The 21,412-nt window shown below is 37.8% G+C and overlaps 1 protein-coding gene across 9 annotated transcripts in view; it reads right to left on the bottom strand.

The window, feature by feature from the left end:
• The window catches only part of SCML2 (Scm polycomb group protein like 2), a 70,500-nt gene that overhangs the window by 17,010 nt on the left and 32,078 nt on the right, over positions 1–21,412 (bottom strand). For all 9 annotated transcript variants that reach the window (XM_039378046.1, XM_039378065.1, XM_039378051.1 and 6 more), the window contains 4 exons: positions 20,106–20,194; positions 18,438–18,681; positions 6,370–6,620; positions 1,493–1,628 (listed from right to left, as the gene is read on the bottom strand). In XM_039378046.1, the coding sequence (XP_039233980.1) occupies positions 1,493–1,628; positions 6,370–6,620; positions 18,438–18,681; positions 20,106–20,194 (720 nt within the window). The remainder of the gene's footprint in view (positions 1–1,492; positions 1,629–6,369; positions 6,621–18,437; positions 18,682–20,105; positions 20,195–21,412) is intronic.

The raw sequence follows: 21,412 nt of genomic DNA, 5'->3' as shown, positions 1-21,412 counted from the left end.
TCTAAAAAGCTGGTCTTACCAAGTTACTGTCTAAATTTTTTCCTGTTTAAGAAGTTGCAACAAAGAGAACCCTATGTTATATACCTACCACTGATGCTCATTCTGAAGCACCCATATGGCACTAACATATACATGCACACAGGGCCATTATACACACACAATGGCTACTGAAGGTCTGTACCTTCAGAAGATCCAAACCTCTCACACGTGATTCCCACACTGTAACACGGCCTTCTCTGCTAAATAAAATAAACACTTCTCTAGAAACACTGTAAGCTTAGCACAAAAAAACCATACAGGACTTTTGAAAACACTTTTTAAAGAAACAATGTGAAATTGTCTTCCAAAGAGACTTCCAAGGCAGAAAAACATGGGAAAAAGATGCAACTGATGATTGTTGTTCAACTTCACTATCACATGACAAAAATTGTACCCAAGACATTATTACAGCTTAATAAAGAAATGTGCCTCTGTGGTGATTAAACAATCTAAACATTCTATTACACAAAAGATTGACATTTTCTGAACTGTAGTATGACTTGCACTTAGATAAAAACCAGGACTTCTGAAACTGAAGTACTTCCACAAGAGTCCTCATCCATATCTGTTTACTCTCTGATGTCTGCAAATTGGAGGAAGCCTATTTGTACAAATAATCAAAGCTACGAATCAACAAAAATAGTTTCTATAGCATCTTCTGTCTGGGCTCAACAACAACAACTGCCTTCCAAAAGGTTTATTTTCCTAGGAAAAAAGTACATGTTTTCTCCTCATCCATGACTGAAATTGGGAGGGAGAAGAGCCTGACAGCTTCAATTGTAAAAACAGGTTTTAAATGTAAAAAGGCATCCCAAACAAAATTAGCACAATTTATGGCATTTTAGGAAGATCTGAGATTTCACGTGACAACACAAAAATTGTTTCACTACAGAGTTACCAGTTCCTCAATGGGTTAGTTCATTTACTAACTTATTTCTTTTCTGCCAACTCTTTTCAAGATGCATTTCATTATATTTAAAAGAAAAAAAAAGTAAACATGAGGAAAGAAGAATGTATTCCCTCTGATTCCCTTTACTGGGTTTTAACAGAGTTGTTTCTTTTCGTGTAAGGGTATACAAAGATAAAATCTCCATTTTGTTATATTACAGTACAGCCTGCATGATATCAGAATATCATTGCTACATCTACTCCCATTTCATACATTAGGCAGTGGGACAGACATGAAAGAACTGTACAGTTTCCTTCTTCAGACAGGAACAAACTGTCAGGTCTAGCAGATCTATCAAAAGCCCCTGTGCCCCAGCACTTATTGCTGTAATGCAGGCATCAAAATACTAGTTCTGCAAACTAACTGGTTCCTACAAATATCTTTAAAAATAAGGTAGTTGGAAAATTATTTAGAAATAAGTTTGCAGCACATTTGCCATAAAATGACACTATTATTTTCCTTGACATGGAACCCATTTCGAACATTTTTTTCTTTGTCTTTTACCTGTGGATATAACTGCTGCAGTTGCACCAGACAAACTAAATCCATCTTTATGTATCTGTGTAGTTCCATTGTCCCCCTCAGGAGATGACTGAGGAGAAGGAGATGCAGGAGTTGGTTTTTCTGGCAAGATTTTTTTCTGTTTAGAGAAAAAAAAACAAAGTCAAAATGTTTAACGTTTTTTAAGGAGTCTGCAAAACCTTTCTGCTATCAGTTACCATCTTAATGAATCTGTGTGGTTCCTTATTACACAAGTATCACACACAGGAAAGATGGTAAAGTTGTGGAAAGGAAGATCAGAAACTGTCAGTTTGCATTTACAGCTACTTTAGTAACGAAGTGGAAGATAAATGACTTATAAAGGAACCCATCTTTATCTAAAAAGTGGGAAAAGAGCAAGCTTTCTATACAAATTTATGAACTCTTCTAAGTGTTACAAAGCACAGAAGAAGTGTTTTGGATTATTTTCCTGTCCATGTCCTTCCAATCACCTGGGTTTATCACAACTCAAGTAAGTTAGTTGTGCTGTGTATATATTGCCATAAAAAACCTGAGTCACATCTGAACATCAACATCACAGCGAACCTGTATTTTCCCTCAACTTGTTTGGAAGGAGCTGGAATTCTCAAGTAACTGCTTTCAGGAACAGGTGCTTCATAAAAGATATCAAATAAACCTGCCATTACAATCCAGTCATGTTGTTGCCAAAACCTTTCCCGTTCCCAAACCAAACTTATTTGAAGCTTATCGTATGACAGACAACCACCATTTGCAGCACAGAGATTTCGAAATTGGTCAGTGTGCATTATCTTTTCCACCTGAGAAAAGGAGAATATTTTTGTAATTTGGTTTGGACTGGGTTTTAGAAAAGAGATGTGCACAAGAAAGACCTTTTTAATGTGGTTTGACATACTATGAAAATACATGAAAATTAAAGAAAGAATAAATTAGAGTTGATCACTTCTCCCTTCACTACTTATTCTCACATGAGAACAGATAAAATTCTCATTCTCTCACCTAGTAAAAATTAAGAATATAAGAGATTACTCAAGGTCTTGACACTGCTGAAGGCAGCAGAGACTTGTGGTCATGTGGTAAGGATTTACTGTTAAAACTGATAAATAGTAAAATAAAAATTCAGTCAAGTCCCTAAGGAAGGCTAAGCCCTCTTCTATTTAGTAGTATTCATCCTTCACACTTTTAGAAGCAGCATATTTTCCAAATAATGTATTAAAAACAATGTAGAAAGCAATCAAAACATACACTTCCCTAAAAAAAAGCGGTGCTTAACTTCTTCACAGCATCTATAAAGAATCAATTAACTTCCTTCTGAAATCCAGGGCACTTTGAAGAAAAATTATGGTTCTCTTATAGTTCAGAGAAGATAGGTTTCACTCGAGAAAGTGCTTAGCAATATGGCACTGGTGGAATCACTACATAAGGAATAGACTGCCAAGGTTTGGCATTGCATTGTGAATGAGATGAGGTGGCACAGGTTAGATACAAAACCAAGCAGTGATGTATTACTTGTCAGGAATTGCCTAAGTATCTTCACACTGGGTGACAGAAAGGTCTCTCTCCATCCTTAATACAGGGAACAAAAATGGACTTGGGATGATTGAGCTTTTGATCTGAAATCTAATATTCCTGAAGGCCCCCTGGAGCAGGGGCGGCAGTTGTCCATCACCATGCTGGAAAATATGGGTGGTCAAGCCAAGGAGAATGATGAGGAAATCGGGAAAAATATAGCCATGAAAACAAAATACAAACACTAAACTAAGAGGAACCATCTGCTCTCCATACTAACATACAAGTGTGGTGAGGCCAGACAGACATTTCCTACCTTGTCCCTCAGAAGAAAACATAGCACGTTACACTTGCTCAGCTGAGGCTCTCATTTTGTATCCCACACTGAGGAGCAGCAAGCTGTGTGCCCAATGCCATGGTGTTTCACAAGGCAGGCCATGTTCCCAGCAGGGCTCAGCACGTTTCCTTGGTCTGGCTGTTGCTGGCTGGCCCCTGCCAGTTCTGTCTGCCTGCAGAGAGCACTGCTCAGAGTCTGGTACCACTGGGCCAACTTCAACCACTGGCTTTACCCTGACGCTTAAAAACTCTTTTTGTGAGGTTGAATTTAGGGCTTTTACGCATACTCAGACCAAGGTGTTTCCTCAAGAAATTCTGAAAGGAATTCTTTGCACTGTTATGCAAAGTGTACTTTTAAAATATAATGAAAGAGATGTAAAGAGGTTTCTTCTTCATTATGACAGAGTAAAAACATACAGTGCAAACTGTGAGAAACAAATGGAAAACAAAATCCATCATGCATCTCATGCTTGTAGAGCAGCTTAGAAAAAAATTTAAATAAAGGAGAAAAATGACGCAAGGGCTCAACATTCCTAGCTGTGCAATAAAAGTTAATATCTGCACAGTGATAAACATTGCAGCATAACAAACCTAAAAGGGCAAAGAAATTCAAACAACTCTACAGAGTAACAAGCATAGACCAATCTCCCTAAATACAGAGGTTTTGAACTATCACACAGCCAGCTCACACCTGAAGTACAATTATTCAGTCTAAAATCTGGAGGAGTTTTTTTGGATCAGTCTTGGGGGAGAAAGAAAAAAAAAGAAAAAAAATCACTTTCAAATCTCTAGGCACATACCATTTGCATATGTCCTGTGAGGTATACAGGCTGTATGGCACTCCATGTCAGATACACCCTGTCTGTGCACAATTCCCACAAAGCTGCATTTCACCTCTTTACCCTTATGCTAACAGGTGTAATAGTCCAAAGAAAAGCTTGCACATATGTATAACATCTTGGCAATTTAACCATGTACCAAAGCAATAACTACTTTCTGTGAATTCTCAAAAGGAGCTAATTTTTCAAGTTTTTGATGCAAAAGTTAATGTAGTAAAACTCCCAAATTAGATACATCAAACTTAGATTTTGCGAAACTAACTCTGTTGCCTGGTCCCACAGAGGAAATCAGCAGTGCACAGATTTCACTATGCATCTCAGATTCACTGCCCCAAGACAGGGAGTGTCAGCAGTAACCCCCATTCTCCATCAGTTCCCCCAGGTACCTCACATAGATCAGGTGTCAAATGCAGTGCTCCAAGCAGACACTTTGAGACATCCAGTCTGAGCCCAGAAGCCTCTTCTAAGGGCAAGATATCTCCAACTATTGTTTCAAAAGATAGATAAAGCCTCTCGATTTCTTTTTAATGAGAGAGAGAACAAAATTCATACGTGAAAGTGCGCATCCTGCCATACCTGAGTAAGACCTTAAGATTTGACAGTCCTGTGTTCAGTGCTGTACTTTAAAACCTCCCCAGACTTGTGGAGAACACGCCACCCACTAGCTAATGCTGAATGGAAGCACCCTTCTCCTCTTTAATCTGTGCCTCTGTGCACTTTCATACACCAAGCAAGAGACAAACAAAACTGGAGACCAATCCCATCAGTTGCCTACCAGTTTGGATGTCCGACTGGAAGGGGCAGGCAGCAGAGAAGACAGTGCTCAGCTTTCAATTTCTGGTCCCCAAGATCATTTCTTATCTTGTGGTCATCATTTCAACAAAGTGCTGCTTCCAGTTTTGTACTAGAGAGTTCTGGTTACGCTCTAATAATGTTACTTCACTAGCACTTTACACTGATCAGCACTGTCACTGAAGGGAGAATTCTCACCTGTGCCATTACTTCACCCCTTTCCACACATCACTAGCAATAGATCCCACAGCCTACACTGATATAGAGTGAAGGAGAAAAGCCGCAAAACTTCTACTTTTTTAATCTTTGGAGGGGAGTGGGTAACGAACACACACAAAAAAATCCAACAGTGTCCCCCACCTCCCACTAGTGCTAATGCAAAGGAAGAAGGAGCAGATTGCCTGAGGAAAGACACTGCAGGATTGCTACTCCTCTTTGACAGCCTGCTGTGCATGAGCAAGCCTCAGAAAATAGATCGTACTTCCACAGCAATCCAAATTGCCTGAAATCTGTCCTGCTGTGATCCTATTCTTCCTTGCAGCAGCTGTAGCACTTGTGCTTTTTTGGGGTGGAGCAGACAAAGAAGGAAATAAGAGGGACGGATGTTGTGCTAGTTGTCTACCAGTTGAGCTCCCTGAACTATCTCACTCAGACAGGTTACTCACCAGCACTGGTACCACATGGGAGCGGGAAGTGGGGTGAGGGTACAGCAGTGTCAATGTGTACCTGATCAAACAGCTCCACTGCAGGTGAAGCTGGAGGCAGCTGCCAACACTTCAGATCTGACTCAGCTTGGCAGGCAGAAAGGCAGAAAGGCATCATGTCTTTCAGACCAGGGCAGAATTCGGCCCACACCTAGAGAAATGTTTTGCCTGAAAGAAGCTTTGTGCTTCATGATAGTAGTATCTCCCGGATTAGGGTGTATCCATGAGACACATTTGGCAAATCCAGCTGTATGCTTAAGAAGCCTAAATTATGCAAAAAAGCCCTCACTGTTCTTTTGTTTCTAACCCAAAACAGAACAAAAAAATAAAAAAATTACACATGCTATATATATGGTTCAGTAACTAACTCAGACTAAAAAGCTTAAAGGCTTTCCTGGCTCTTGCAATTTTACTGGGAATGGCTATTCCAGAATAGCATTTTTCAACACCAACTACTCACCCATAAATAATTTAGTAATCTTGTTTGGGAATAAAATAATCCACAGACTCTTACACTGAAATATTCCAGGATAGCTATTCTAGATTTTTTCTTGCAATCAGTTGCTGAAAACAGTAAAGCCCTGAAGGCTGAAGAGAAGACAGAAAATTTAATAATAATAATAATAAAAAAACTCACTCCAAAATTTTGCAGTACAAAGTAAAGTAGTAGATAAGGACTAACCTTTTTTCCAGGTTTTAAACTTTTTTTCCTTGTTTTAAGATTTTCAGTATGAGAGGTGCTTTTTGTCAGGGGAATATTTTTAGGAGACCGGCCCTTCTTGGGAACTGCAGACTGTCCAGGGGGTTTGCCCCGACCTGGTTTCCTGCCTCGCTGTGCTGGTACTGGAGTAGATTTCTGTGGAGACTGCATTGAACGCCGGGTCACTTTGGAAGGGGAAGATTGGATTTTTGCACTGCTCTTTGTAATGGAAACTGAGGAAAAACAAAAACAAAAGGGAAGGGGGGGAAAACCTCAAAATGAACAATGGAAAGCAACTTTTCTAACAAAGGCTTAAAAAAAGAAAAGTGTACTGCACAATTTACATTGTAAAATAAATATACTTTGTATTTTGAACTTAAGTGGTTGGCATGAAACTATGTAACTCTATTGAAGCCAAAGAGAGAACTCTTTGTACCCATTCTTTTAGAGGAACTTTCCTAAGAGAAAAACATTCAAATAAGAATTGGAAAAAAAAATAACAAACAAAACCCCCAAAAATAATTAATCCACTCACCTTATAAATGCTTCCCATAATTTGATTATGATATTTATAAAGTGCCATTCATCAAGAAGGCCTTCATGAAGAAGGCCACAAACTATACAGCCTGTAATATACCCCCTTTCCTCTAAGAGTCGTTTCACAATTGCAAGACATGCCAACAACTTCCAGGGTGCTACAAAACAATTCTGAGCAGCAAAGAAAATCAGCCCACTGACAACGAAAACTGATGACAGGTAAAAAGTCACTAATGAGCATTTCTCTGAGATGCCAGTTTAGAAAGTTAAGTTCACATAACTATATCCAGATTTTTCTGCCTCAAACCATTTGGAAGAAGGACATCCAAAAATCAAACACAAAGTATCATTTTTATTCATTCTTTACATTGAAGTGGTTTTCTCCCATGAAATGAGTGAATCTCCCACCCCAATACAAATTCAATACGGGATCCCAATAGATATCCACTTGAATATGATCCAATATGCATATGATATGACTGCATTATAATCTGGTGTGAAGCTGCAGGATGTGATCAGATTTCACTGAATTGAACTTCCTAGTTAAGAGTCTTTTCCATCCAATTCACTCTTCTCTGAAATAACAACGATGATTTTATTTTATCTATTTCCAACCCAACGGACAGATTAAAACACTAAAAGGATGCCAAACAGAACCTTCATATAAGGACATATCCTCACTGAAAAGACATGCCACACCATGCTATAGTGGCACCTGTGGCCAAAAAAAAGCAAATACTAAGTCCAGAAGGCCAATAAATATTCCATTTCGTTGACCTGCTTGCTGGCAGGCAGACAGATTTTACAAGTTGTGGAACAGGTAAGAAGATGAAAATAGGAAATTTTGTGACATCAAACCACCCTTGTTGAGAAGTATGATAAAGAAACACACAACATATTTAAGCCTTTACGCTCAAAATTAGCTTTCTAGTATCACACTGCTCCTACCACAGCCTTTTGCATCTCGCTGATGGTGAAACTCAAGTGATTTACCATAACCTTAAATACTATGAACCTAATGTGACATAACTTTGAAGTACTGCAAATTAGGGTTCAAGCAAGCTTTAACTACGTCAGTCACCAGTGCCTGATCCAAAGCACTAATGCAGACTGGAAGTGGAGCACACGGGGCTGCTACTTCTGGATTTTTGTGATTTTGGAATATTTCTTCTCCGAAAAGATAACTATGTTGAGGTTTTCCAGTAACAAAGGAAAACACAAAATAAAACACAAAGATAAATTTGAAATGAGATCTCAAGAAAATAACATATATAAAGACTGAGTAACAGTTTTAATGTCTAGCTCTCTGAGTGATATTCAACAGTCCAGCACCTAGCTTTACAACTATTACTTTAACTCCATATTTTTACTCAGGAGTTAAATGTTATTAAGTATTTGCAATAGAAAATGTCACAGTAAGATGAAATACACACTGTGCGCAGACTTCTTATAAAATACAAGTAGTCCTGACACACATTTCTAGAGCTGTAGGATCATTTACATATATTGCTATTTGCCTGATTCAGTTATTAATCTAATATTCCTAAATGGCAGTTCAGAAGAAATCTCTGGTTGCAATCCTAATACATCAAATACAGATGTGATATTTCCTAGGTATCTGAGAAGGACCACCTTCTGGATGTGCAAAGCAATCACTTTCCTTTTATTTATGTATGCCAAAATGTATTTTCATATGCAATGACAGCTTAAAATAAGATGAACAGAATTTTAACCAAATGCTGGCACAGCATTACTTTTATGTCCCTGAATGGCAACTCATGTTAAGCTGTATGTCTGGAAAGCAAAACAATATCAACTATATGCTATACAATGCAGTAATACATATTGTGCCCTGTATTTGCTTACAATATAAAATGCAGCTATTTACTTTTGCCACACAACTATGCATTTAACATAACAATCATGACCTTGTAAAGAAATGTTTAACAAATTCTTTGTGCCTCTGTCTATGCTTAAATCTAGCAAATGCATTCCTGTTCTCGCATAGTAAAGACACAGATAATGTTAAATACATAGCTACTTTCAAGTCAACAGGTTCTAGGACCACAGGTATGAGTTTTGGGACACTGGACAATCCCTATTCCCTTCCAGAAGGACATTTACTGGACAAAGAGTAACAATGCAATCAACTCCAACCACTTTAGGTTGTACTATTGAACCACACGCATCAAGTACTACCTTATCTCAGCATCTTCCTACCTGTGTACGCCAGAGGAGCAAATATTAGCAGCATTAACCATTAAGGGGGGGGAATCAGGTCCCACTGGTATTTTTCCTTCTGCCTAGGGCTGAAGCTGCTTTTTTCAATAGGCAGGACTGCAACAAAGCCCATGCTGCCTGGGCAGCCTCCTGGAGACAGCAGCAAATAAGGAGGCTGCTATTTGCATTTGTTGATTTAAGAGAGGATGGGGGGGAGCGCAAGGGAGTGGGAGACTGCTAAAGTAATTCCCATATTGTCTGCAGGCTGTATTGACAGTGATCATCAGTCACCTGCTCATACTTCCTTCAGCCCAGCCTTCAGAGGGAGACCAAAGGTTACACCGGGTCACAGGATCTGGAGGGAAATGAAAAGACATGCAAAATCAAGCTGCCAACCCACTGCATCTGTAGACAGAGTTATCCCCACATGGCCACATGTTCCAAAAACTAAGACATTTTAATAGTCTCATGAGAACTTGTTAAAATATAACGATGAAGAGAATAGAGAGGAAAAATGCCAAGCTCTGCTTGCAATTACTGCAGTATTTAGTTGGGATATTTACAACCAAAAAAGCACATTTGCCTTTTCAGGATGCTGCTTTGCATCACAAAGGCCTTCTCATTTGCACAAACAAAATCAAGCATTTGTGTCATGTTGCTCTTCTACACAAATATCCACTGCTCCAGTTTCTGGAGTGGGATGCACAGCTTTCCTTCCTAAGTATCTTATTTACACCCAAAACCTGTACTGGCACTCTCAATAACCAAACAGCAGAGACCACACTATACAGACATACTTCATCATAGTAACGTTAGCAACTAAACAGCGTTTTCAAAGTTCACAGAGCTCTAGTTATACTGCCATGTTTGTGTGGGTTATAGGTGACTACCTTCGTGCAACTCACAAGCAGCTTTCATACTTTCAATCACTTCTCTTACAAAATTTTCTTCTTTTTTCCCCCCCAAGCAGTTCTGTGAGAATGCCAACACCTACAAACTTTGTGTCCAGTATACATAAGAGAAACCTCAAATCCTGTATCCTGGAACTCACAGCCTAAAGATGTGTGGCTGCAACTCAGCCCTAGTTAGAACAAGCAGATCCACTGCAGTCAACTGAGTTCATTTGCATGAGAAGGACATGAAAGATTAGACTTCACATGAAGGCCAAATTCTACTTTGCAGAAGCAAAAAAACTGCCCAGACACAGGCAGGTGTGCAAAATTTGACCTCAGAATATTATCTCCAAGATCTCTTGCCAGAATAAGTCAGATATTTAAGGCAACTGTGAAATCTGAAGTTACTGAAACCTCTAGTACTTGGGAAGGGAATGGAACAGATGACAGCTCAGAAGCCTGAATTCTCATGCAATTCTAATTACTGAAATTCCCTCAAATAATCCACAGTGACAGTTTCACTCCATGTTTTTATGCAAAGCAGGGGAAAAAAGGTTCAGATTTGTAATATTTAAACATTATAAATCTACTGTTCAGTTAGTGTCACCGAACAGCAATTACAAGACAAGACTTAAAAAAGCTCAAGTGAAATTACACAAAGCAATATAGGGGTTCTCTTTGCTGTACATTCTGTAAACACAGCATTGCTACCTGAGGTGAAGGTGCCAATTAGGACAGTAAAAACAGCAGTTCACTGTTTAGACTAGGTTTTCTTTTGAGACGGAAATTATTCTATTTGTACTGTAGTATTGTTCCTATGCCCCCACTGATACCCAAATCCAATGTTCTTCTGAGAATATAAAAACTAGGTCCTTCTCTCATCTACAGCTGAAGAAAATGAGGCAAAGAGATTAAGCAACTTACCCTAAATCCATGTGAGCATTCCACAGCAGAAGTAATGGAAACATATCTCCCGAGTTCTAGCCTGGAATTTTAACTATAAAATTAACCTTCTTTAATACTGTAAGTTATTATCATGATAGTTTTGACAACTGGCAAAGGAAGTGGAAAAGATTAGCAATTTTTCAAAACAGCTTATTGCCAAGGATTATAAAAATTTATGTCCTTATGTCTCAATTGAACAAGAGAGCCATACAAAAGCATAAATATCTGTAATACATTCCACCTCTTTCTATCTGTGTTTGGATTACTTCTGATTAAGAGGTAGCTGCAAGATACTAATTGATATGTTGCTATGATACAAAATCAATTAAAAGTAATTATTTTGCTATCTAAAAAGCAACACTGCACTTGGAAACTCCAACATCCACCTTGGTAAGACATGGACACTACAACATGCAATTTTCCTCTTTCTAGATTTTAGTTTCTATTGCCAGTATAATAAAAGAAAGAAAAAAAAAATCTCTTGCTATTTTCTGCACAAATTTTTAGCCTTTCACAGCCTTGAAAGGTGAAATGGAGGGCTCCAAGCAACACAAGACAAAACTGGAGGAAAGGAAAAGCATTTCTCTCCTCCTGACTTTGCCAGGTAGCATTGTAGCATCTTCAGTCCCTCATCCCTAGCCCTAGTCTCCCATATTTTCAAGAGATAGGCAAGACAGCCCCTAGAGAACTGACCAGCAAAAATACCATTTAAGGTGCATCAAAACCCACTGCTAGCCAAATTAACACATATCACTTTCAAAAAACCCAACTTTTAATAGCTCAGCTGGAGCAGGGGATGTGTGGGAGTAGGGGGTACAAGCAAAACAAAAGAAAAACTCCTGCAAAAATCTCTCAGTTAGTGCTCAGAAACCAAGACCTTTCTAGTCTCACCCATCAACAAGCACTACCACTGCAACCACATAAGCAAAAAAACCCAACCCAAACCAAACCTAACTAAAAAAAAAAAATCCCCTGTATTTTGTTGATAAAAATCTGAGAAGGAAAACAAGGAAGAGAACTAGTAAACACCTCATAAACTATCAAATCAGCACAAACTTGAGTTACCTGAAGAGAGTTTCAGTGTGCTGATGATGAATCTAGCAATAAGACTAGCAAAGCCCAAGCCTACACTCAGGTACAAATTTAACAAACTGATTTTTTACCCCATCATTACTAATTCAGCCCTGGTTTTGCCATTATTTTTCCCCAAACAGCATAAGCAGTATGAAAGGTGGGCCCAAAATGAAATAATAAAATACAACAAGCTTCAGAGGAAGAAAAAAAGAAATACAGCATGGATAGCGCAATGCCACAATTTGTTTTGTCTCAGTATCTGAATGACAGCACTGATATTCTGGACACAACTTATATGTACTAACACAGATTTGGAAAAAATACACTCACAACCACTTGCTGTGGGGTTTGGCACAAGTAACCTACTAACTCTTTACTGCTTAGTTTCCATATAAGTAGGGCCTTGTATTACTCGAGCCGCAGGTAGGAGGTCTGTACAGTAGTACAACTTTCTGCTCTGAGTATACTGAAATACCTGCAGTATAAGACCTGAACAAGTGCAAATAAAAAAAAAAATTCCACGCAGCAGTCAAAAATACATGTGTTGGAGTACTTCCAATTTACAAGAAAATTACAGCTACCTTATAAATAAACATGGTAAGATGGTAAGGGAACCAGACATACAGTAAGGTCACAGCTTTGGGAAAGGCAAAACCTTTATTTAAGTAATTACTGCACTGTAGCAGCACCATCCAGGCCTTGCTGCGGGATGTCAAGAAACATTAATACCAAATAAAAAAGCTTAACATTTGAGAGAATGTGGCAAATCAGATTTTAGCCTGAAGCACTGAGGAGTTTTTCATGTACAATTCTGAAGACAGCATAAATCTGCTTACTGTATGTGCCTGACTTAACTACTGTGACCTGCTCATGAAGAGAAGCTGGCTGCACTGACAGAAAAATGAAACCTCCAGTAGTATGGAATTGTACCATTTCACCTTTTTTTTCTTTAATGAAACTTAATTACCATGCTTATCTGATTTTTTTGCCTACTCCAAACAACGTAGTCTTTTCACAGACCTAACTAGCTCTGTCTGAAGTTTTAGCACTTCTTTTGTTTCATCTGCAAACAGGGCAGTACTTACTTAGGTTTATATTGATGTTGCACAATCATGTGCAACTCAGCTGAAAATACAGCACAGCTATTTTCACATAATTTCATCAGTAACAGAGAAGACCATCTCCAGTATCTAGCTTGGTAAAATCTACCAAAGTAAGCATTGAGAACATGACCTGAAAATTAAATAAAACTAAACTAAGAATTCATAAAATAGACAAATCATCATCATCATCATCATCATCATCATGGCTAGGCTTCGTGAAAAAAGATTTGGGAATGAGATACTTTTAAATCTCTGCTTGAGCCTCTGCTATTCTTATTGCTGCAGACAGCTTTTGAAGGAGACCTTTAACATCACAGGCTGATTAGTGTAATGAAAGAAGATTGCTCTCACTGACAATAAATGGACTGAATTGGGAGAAAAGCAATGAGGGAACACAGGATGTGGAAGAGTGTGAGACAGAGGGAAAGAAGGAATATGACTAAGGATAAAAGTTACAGTGTATAACTTTTCTTTTTTTAATTATTTCATTGTCTTCCTTTGGTCCCCCAAATTTTCTCCTGTAGAGCACAGAGAGCAGTTCCTCCTTTATGAGTTCTTGCATCACCTTCATCCTTCAAAGATCCAGCTTCATAAGGCTGTGGGGATCATGAATATATAGAAACTGATCCCTCTCCAGAGGCTGCTCACATCTAAGTGATGGATACTACTTTATATTGAAATCATGATTTGTCCCCAGTTGTTCTTTTGTTTTTTCTCTTTTATGGAAAAGAGTTTACTTCCATTATAAACAAAAGAGGTGGGTTGCCTAAGTAACTGCCATTTGCATATAGTAACTAAACAGTAAAATAAATTTATACAGAAACAGCAAATAGAAATTGTTCTGAAAATCTCCAGTCATCTGCCGCCTACTTCAATCATAAGCCTCAGACACAACTAGCTACAGAGCAATACAAGAGTATTCTTAGGCATAGCTTTCTATTATTCAACTGAGTAAAGTAAAAATTACAATCTATTCTGGTTAAACAGAAAAGCACAATACATTTGGCCTAGAAAAAGAGTGAATTAAAAAAACAATGCAAAAGATATCAAACTTTAAAAGCCTTCTTAAACCATATGAAAAGCAGAAGTTATACGGACCCAAGAGATGACTGAATTTCAGAATGACCAAATGCAGCAGGTAATACTAGAGCAACAAGACTGTGTTTTTTTGCATTCATACTCATTCAAGGAAGCACATTATATCAGTTCATTGCTCAGTAACAGTCCAAAAGCTGCAAATACCAATTCACAAGTAACTATGGAAGGAACAAACATAACAGAAGCCACCACTATGTCCCTATGTTTCAATACCTTGTGCATTTCTGGTTCCAGTGGCTCAAAAATGCCATAGCTGAAAAGGAAACAGTAGAGAAGAACAAAGGCGACCAGGGGAATAAAACTAATCTCAGAACAACAAAAGCAAAATCTTCCTGTACAAGTAGTGGAAGTACAAGAAGCTATTTCAGTACAAGAAACCAATGACAACAAATTGAACTACGAGCAAGAAACAGGAATATCTCCTTTTCCACAGAACATACACTCAAGTAGAGAACTCCTTACTACAGGATGTTTTAAGTGTCAGAGGTTCAGATGGCTCCAAAATACAATTGAACAGATTAGATCAAACTCCTCCAGGAGGTACTCAGCATAAAAGCATTATTCTGGGCTTTGAAGGTGCTGAGTTATAGAGGGACAGATACTAGGAATAATTCTGCAAACTTCTCTCCTATGTGCCTGTGCTTTTCTTCAGCCAGTGCTGAAGAAAGCCTGCTAGAACCTTCGGACTGGTCCAGCATAGACATTATCATGTCAAACTCTTTCACCTGCTATACTTCACAACAATATTTACGGGTGACAAGTCATCTCTAAAAGCACATAAGTGATCAAGAGACACAGAAAAATAATCTACTGCATCCTTAAAATATTAACCTTGAGGCAGTAGGTCAAGCCAACATCAAGCAGTGAATTAAACCATATACAACAAATTACGACCATCGGAGATATGTCTAGTGAAACAAACTACAACATTAGCTAAGCACAGCTTCTAACAGTATAAATACTGAATGTTACATTTTATACCACTGTACACATATCCTGACATCCAGCCAGGTCCACTTAAGTCATGTCTTCTGGTAAGGACCAAAGACAAAACATAAACACAAAGATTAAGGCCTGAATGATATCAAGAGTTGGTCTAAAACAACTTCTCTACATTATCTTCTACTAACTGTGTCTTAGTTCATGAGCTTATCTGTCTAATACCAATGAGAGTTACAGAAGATACAGCTATGAAGAGCAAATGTACCACGTAATCTGGTCTGAATAAACTTGCCCACATCCAAGAAGCTGGTGTCTAAACACCTCCCATGGCAGACGTCCTACGTTCTCTCTGGGCATCCTAAAAGGCTAAGACAGTAACCAGCTAAAATAAAATCTTTCCTAATTTTCATATTGTCCCTCTTGCTGCATTTCATCTCTCTTTCTAAGGGTTAAATTAGACCCCAAAATATATCTCATGGGGGGAAATTGTTGTCCTAGGTATGGATGAAATTTAAAACATCCTTTATCACATTCATACTTAGATTGCAGGATACTGGCTTTGCTTGTTCCCTAAAATCTGAGGCTTTTGTGTTTTTTTAAGCTCTTTAAGTAGTGATTTAATACACTTAAATGCTTTCAGGAAAGGTAGTTACAAAAATCAAGAATATTTCTCATATTCACTCTGACATTTAAGCCACGCTCAGTCAATTATTTTTCACTTTCTATTAAGGAAATTTAAGGCAGAAATACTAAAGTAACCTGCAGGAAAAAATTCCAGACCAGAAAAAATAATACTGCAATATTCCAAGTGAATCCCTGCAATATGGTATCTGTCATACTTTCTTCCTTAACAGGAGTAGTCAATATTAACGTGACTTAATGAAGAATCCTGACAACATTATCATATTACTGAATTGAAATGACTTGATTACATTCTTCTTGAAGCTATTACTTACATCTCAGTAAAGGACTACCATTACAGTTCTTCAATGGCTCAAAAGCAATCAAATAACAGCGAAAAACATAACCTGAGAACAAAAAATATTTCATCTAGCTATGTAAAATTGACAAGTCTGTACAACATCCACAAACAGCACAAAAAATAAGCACACAAAGCAAAATAGAAATAACAAATTATTTATGCTCAGATTGGTGAAAAAAGAGCACACAATTTCAATAAAACTGCAGTTAACTTTGTACTCACTTTTATAATCAAAAATACAAAATCTCCAGCCTGCACCTCTCTGCACTCAGTTTCTATCACATGTCCAAATTTCTCAGTTTTGACTACAAGACTGTAAGAATCTTACTTCAGGTTTTATTTATGCCTAAAGTGTTTTTGTTTTCCATAACAAAGCAATAGTATCCTACCTGGGTAGGTATTTCAAGTCTTCATCAAATTTGAACATACTCAAGAATTTTGTTTGGTTTATTACCTGAACAACTGGATTACATAATCAGCTTTACTAATTGTCGAACAATTCTTTGAGCTCTATCAAGCACTAATCAGGCAAGAAAAATTCTATACATATTACCTCAAAGTATTGCTGGCTTTTCAGCAGTGAAACTGGAGTAGACTAAACAATTTAATAATACTTCTTTCCAGAAGATGAAATTGGACTGAGCAATCTGAACTGTCACAAAAATACCTTCTAAAAATTCTATGCCACTTATTTACACAGCCCCTTTTGTACACCACAGAATGGGTAAGGCTGGAAGGAACCACAGTGGGTCATCTGGTCCAAGTTCCCTGCTCAAGCAGGGTCATCCCAGAGCACACAGCACAGGATGGCTCTTGAACATCTCCAGTGAGGGAGACTCTACAACCTCTCTGGGCAATCTGTTCTAGTTAGTGCATAGTCACCCACACATTAAAGAAATAATTAACTTATCATAATAAGACAACTCATTCATGATCTCTCAAGACAAGGTCAACCCTCTGAAGAAGCTGAGAAAGATACTTCAGAGACTGGGAGCACTGCAACATTAAGACTGAGGTCAGCTTGGTACCTATTAGATGACTTCTGATCGAATGTACATCATCCTCACCTGACTTTGCCTTTCCCTCTCACTGCAGGTTTGCACCAGCAGATCATCCTGGACAGTACAGCTACACACAGAGTTGCTCCCTTGCTGAAATCCACCAAAACGGACTAAACTCGGTTCCAGGTACTATGAACACTGGCAGTAACTACAGACAGGCAGGTGAGGGCAAGGATGCAGAGGTGCCCTCAACTAATTTCAGCTAGATTGTCCATAGAGTTCTTGATCTGCTGGCAAAAGACTGAGAAAAACAACGGGGATGGAAAGGGCAGAACGACTGATTTCTTGCCTTCCTACTTCTACTCCTTTGGTACTTCCAGTGGGAGTTCTGTGACACCAGTGTACTTGTTTCTTACTCACCTAACACCAGTTGTGAAAATTCTCACTGAAAACAAATTTTTCTGGTTAATGATATTAAAGTAATTAATTAAAATATGTTTCCCCTCTTAAAAATCTCTCTTCCTGACAAATTTTATAGGATGAGGATAGAAAAAGCTCAAACAAGTTTGACAGAAAAGCCTTACACTACAGAAACCTGACAAGTGGTCCCCAGAGTAGCAAAGGGATTATATTCAGGGATATCCCTCTTGATGCCATCTCCCTCCTTTCAAAGGCAGACGGCTGTATGTTATAAAGCACAGTGGCCATTCATTAAAGGGGCATTATGACCCAATCGACAAACATCCTTAAAGGCAAGAGGATGACAAAGCATTCAGAATAGGCAGCTTCAAGACAGAATTTTTTAAGTATGAAGGAAGAAACAATAAATATGTAGTTTAGACCTTAAATCATTACAGAAGCAGAGACTACTTTACTTTCTTAGCAGTTAGCTTAATATAAAGTGCTGTGGCAGCCAATATATTAGTATCATCAAACCAGAGTGTTTATCAATAACACAAACAGCAAATCTAGTCTAAATCCAAGATTATTCACAAGCACACAAAAATTAGAGATCATCAGAAGTCCTCCTGATAGTATTACATAAAACATGTTCCCGATTTACTATGAACAGGTAAAAATTGTTTCCCAGCAATTCCTATTAGCTTTAAACTACATAAAGAAAATTCAACATTTCATGCTCGTCAGCTACTCACAAATCAAATCTTCAGTGTTATCTGCATACAGCCAGCTGGTTTTTAAAATCCTGCTGTAATTGAGGAGAAAAATAATTAAGCAATATTATTAGTCATCTTACCATCATTTCCTGGTGGTTGTAATGCATCTCCTGTCAAGCTACACCATCCAACTGGGAAAATATCTCGAGAATCACATCTGCACCAATAGTCAAATGCTCCTCTCCAGCCATCGAATGTAACAAAAACTTCATCTCCTTTAACATCTCCAATGGTTGCTGGGCAAATCAAGTATGGATTCTTTCTGTCTATAGCTTCAAGTTTCATTCCAACTTTAAAGCAGTTTGGCACAGGTTTTGGCGGTTCCTACAAAAATAAGAGTGGCAGAATATCTGTATTTCCATGGCCTCTTAAAATAAGAAAAAAAAAAGAAAACAACAACCCTTTATTTTTCCTCAACATCCTTACTACTTATACTCACTATTTTCAAAAAGTTATAGCAGACATTCAAAGAAACTGATACACATTGCAATTTTGCCTTTGCTCTTCTGTATTACAAAAATCTAGATTCTATTCCCACAGAGATAGCTGGAATAATTAGCAAAATTCTCCATGACAGAAAGACCCTGCTAAAAGTATTTACATAAGCAATTGTTTGCACCCAATACGTTATGTCTGGGCAGCAAGACAGCAAAGACACTAAAATGAAATTATTACATGCTAATAAAGAATAGGATGTTTGCAGAGCATGGATATTTCTGGGGACTGATAATTGTCTGGTAAAAGCTTTACCTCTCAATTAATCCATGAAAAATTCATTAGCATTGGACATTATTTATAGGCATCTGCTAACTTAGTTGGCCTTAGACCAATTCCAAGTGGACAAAAGAAAAACAAAAATCAAGCCTGTGCGACCAGCATATGTGTACCTCCACAGCAGGAGCTGTGATCCAATGGAACACCAATCGCCACCTCAAGAACCTTATTATTCAAACCCATCTCAGATGTGTTAGCCCAGAGAAGCATGGCTCATCACACCTCAGAAAATTTATATAATCTTATCTAAACAAATTATAATTATATTAACACCAAGTTAACACCAAGTGATGTGATTGCAGGTCCGAACTCAACTGTTTGATTTGCTGCCATAGTTGTCAGTATCACTCTCAGAATCCAAAATGAAGACACTCAATGTGACAGCAGGGTTTTATCACCTCCACAAAAAATTGAACCAACAAGTCATTTTCATATTACTGTTGTTTTTATATAGTTTTTCCTGTTTCACGGTAACTTACTCAAGTGTCATGTTTAAAAAACTGCTATTTTCAACTACTTCTCGCAACATTTTAAATGATATGTGCCCAAGGAAAATGTTTAACAAAACCCTTCCAAGTACCACTGTATTTCAACAGCTCTCATTCCCCCATTATTTTTTTTTAACTCCTGTGCACAATCACAAGTACAGTGCTGCTAAGAAACGTGATATGCATTGTATCTAAAATCTGTGAGACAAAAAATGAGCAAAAGCAATATTTCTAAATAACACATCTCAGTCTCAGCTCAAAGTAGAAAAGATGGAAAAGAAATGCCCATCTCAATGGACTAGTAGTGGAATGCTTTCTGTCTAGCTCTGTAGCTTGTCAATCCAGTCCAAAGTAATTTTAAATAATAGTCTTGCCTTCCCTGTCTGTGCTGCAGAAAACAGGGTAATATCTTGGCATTCTCACTAAAAAATGTAACCATGGACCAACTGATAGGAAGTTGTTTACTAGAAATGCTTTTCTTCTTACCTTCCTAAAGAATGCTGCAGGTGCCATTTCAGCTCCATTGAGAGTTCTTAAGAGAAACGTTGGCCAAGATGATGCATTCATCTGGAACCCTGAGTAACAAACAAATAAACAGCCCCACTTTCAGTTTGTAAAACACAATAGGAGGAGAAGGATATAATGTCTGTTTTACTAATGCCCCATTCCCTCTATTTTAGACTTGGCCAAAATAAAAGTAGCCAAGAAGGAATGAACATGGTCACTTTTGGTACAGAAAGCTGTGCAGTGCATTTTCACTCTGAGTCACTTGCCTGCAGAATCGCTCATCATACGAAGGGATATTATAGATAAACTTCTAGGATTTAAGGCCATGCAAGTTCTAGCACAGTAGTTCATAAGGTTGTCCCACACAGTTCCTGGCCAATGGAACTTCCCCAGCCCAAGCATCTTCGCTTTCTCTTCAGGTCTGCTTTTTTCCTCTCATTCTAAAACAACATCCTCTGTTCCAGCTCATTTATTGAGGAGACACCTTTTTATTTTTGAGAATCTTGTCATTCTTTTACCAGACCACAGACAAAAAAAAAAAAAGAACAATTGGTTTCTTCTCCCTCCCCCATTAAAATAAATACATAATTAGCCATAAAAACCAAAGAATGCCTAAGAGTGAAGAAAAAATACAATTATTTTAATAAGTATGTGCATCATATTGGAAAACATAAATCAGAAGATCTTTCTACTTTATTATTCTTCATTAACAAGTGAATAAAAAGCACAAACAACAATCAAGTATGTTCAGATGAACAACCTTATTAAGCAGAACAAAGGTTTGGCTGAAAACATTCTCATTCCAGATAATCCTTCCTCATAATCAACTACTTTTCAGTTAAAAAGACAAACAAAAACCCCCTAAAAAATCCTTTTGCTTTCTGTGCTTTCCAAATAAATGTTTTAAAGTAATGAGTAAGATAACAGACATAGTGGACATTTTTTCCTGTATCTTTAGCAGTTATATGTCTGGCATAGTTCTACAGAAAAATAGACATAACAGAGCAAATTGGAATTTTTTCCATAAAGCAAATAGTACCAGAATCTGCCAGGAACTAAGAATCTGCCCTCACAGCTGAGCCTCAACAATTCTCCTAAAAAACTAAATCGAAAGGCAGAACATATCTGCAATTCTTGATAAGTTAAATCATTTACTCATCTAAAATTGGATTATATGCTATAATGGTTCTTTAGCTCATAGCTTTAAGCTACCTTCCATTGAATAAACAGTTTTCACGTTGGAATCACCTATGCAACACTCAAATTAACATAAAGCTCATATGTGA

The sequence above is a fragment of the Pipra filicauda genome, unplaced genomic scaffold (genome assembly GCF_003945595.2).
Source record: "Pipra filicauda isolate LSUMZ 115617 unplaced genomic scaffold, ASM394559v2 scaffold12_size5214236_pilon, whole genome shotgun sequence".
Classification (NCBI taxonomy): Eukaryota; Metazoa; Chordata; class Aves; order Passeriformes; family Pipridae; genus Pipra; species Pipra filicauda.
This window is presented reverse-complemented; position numbering and strand designations above follow the sequence as displayed.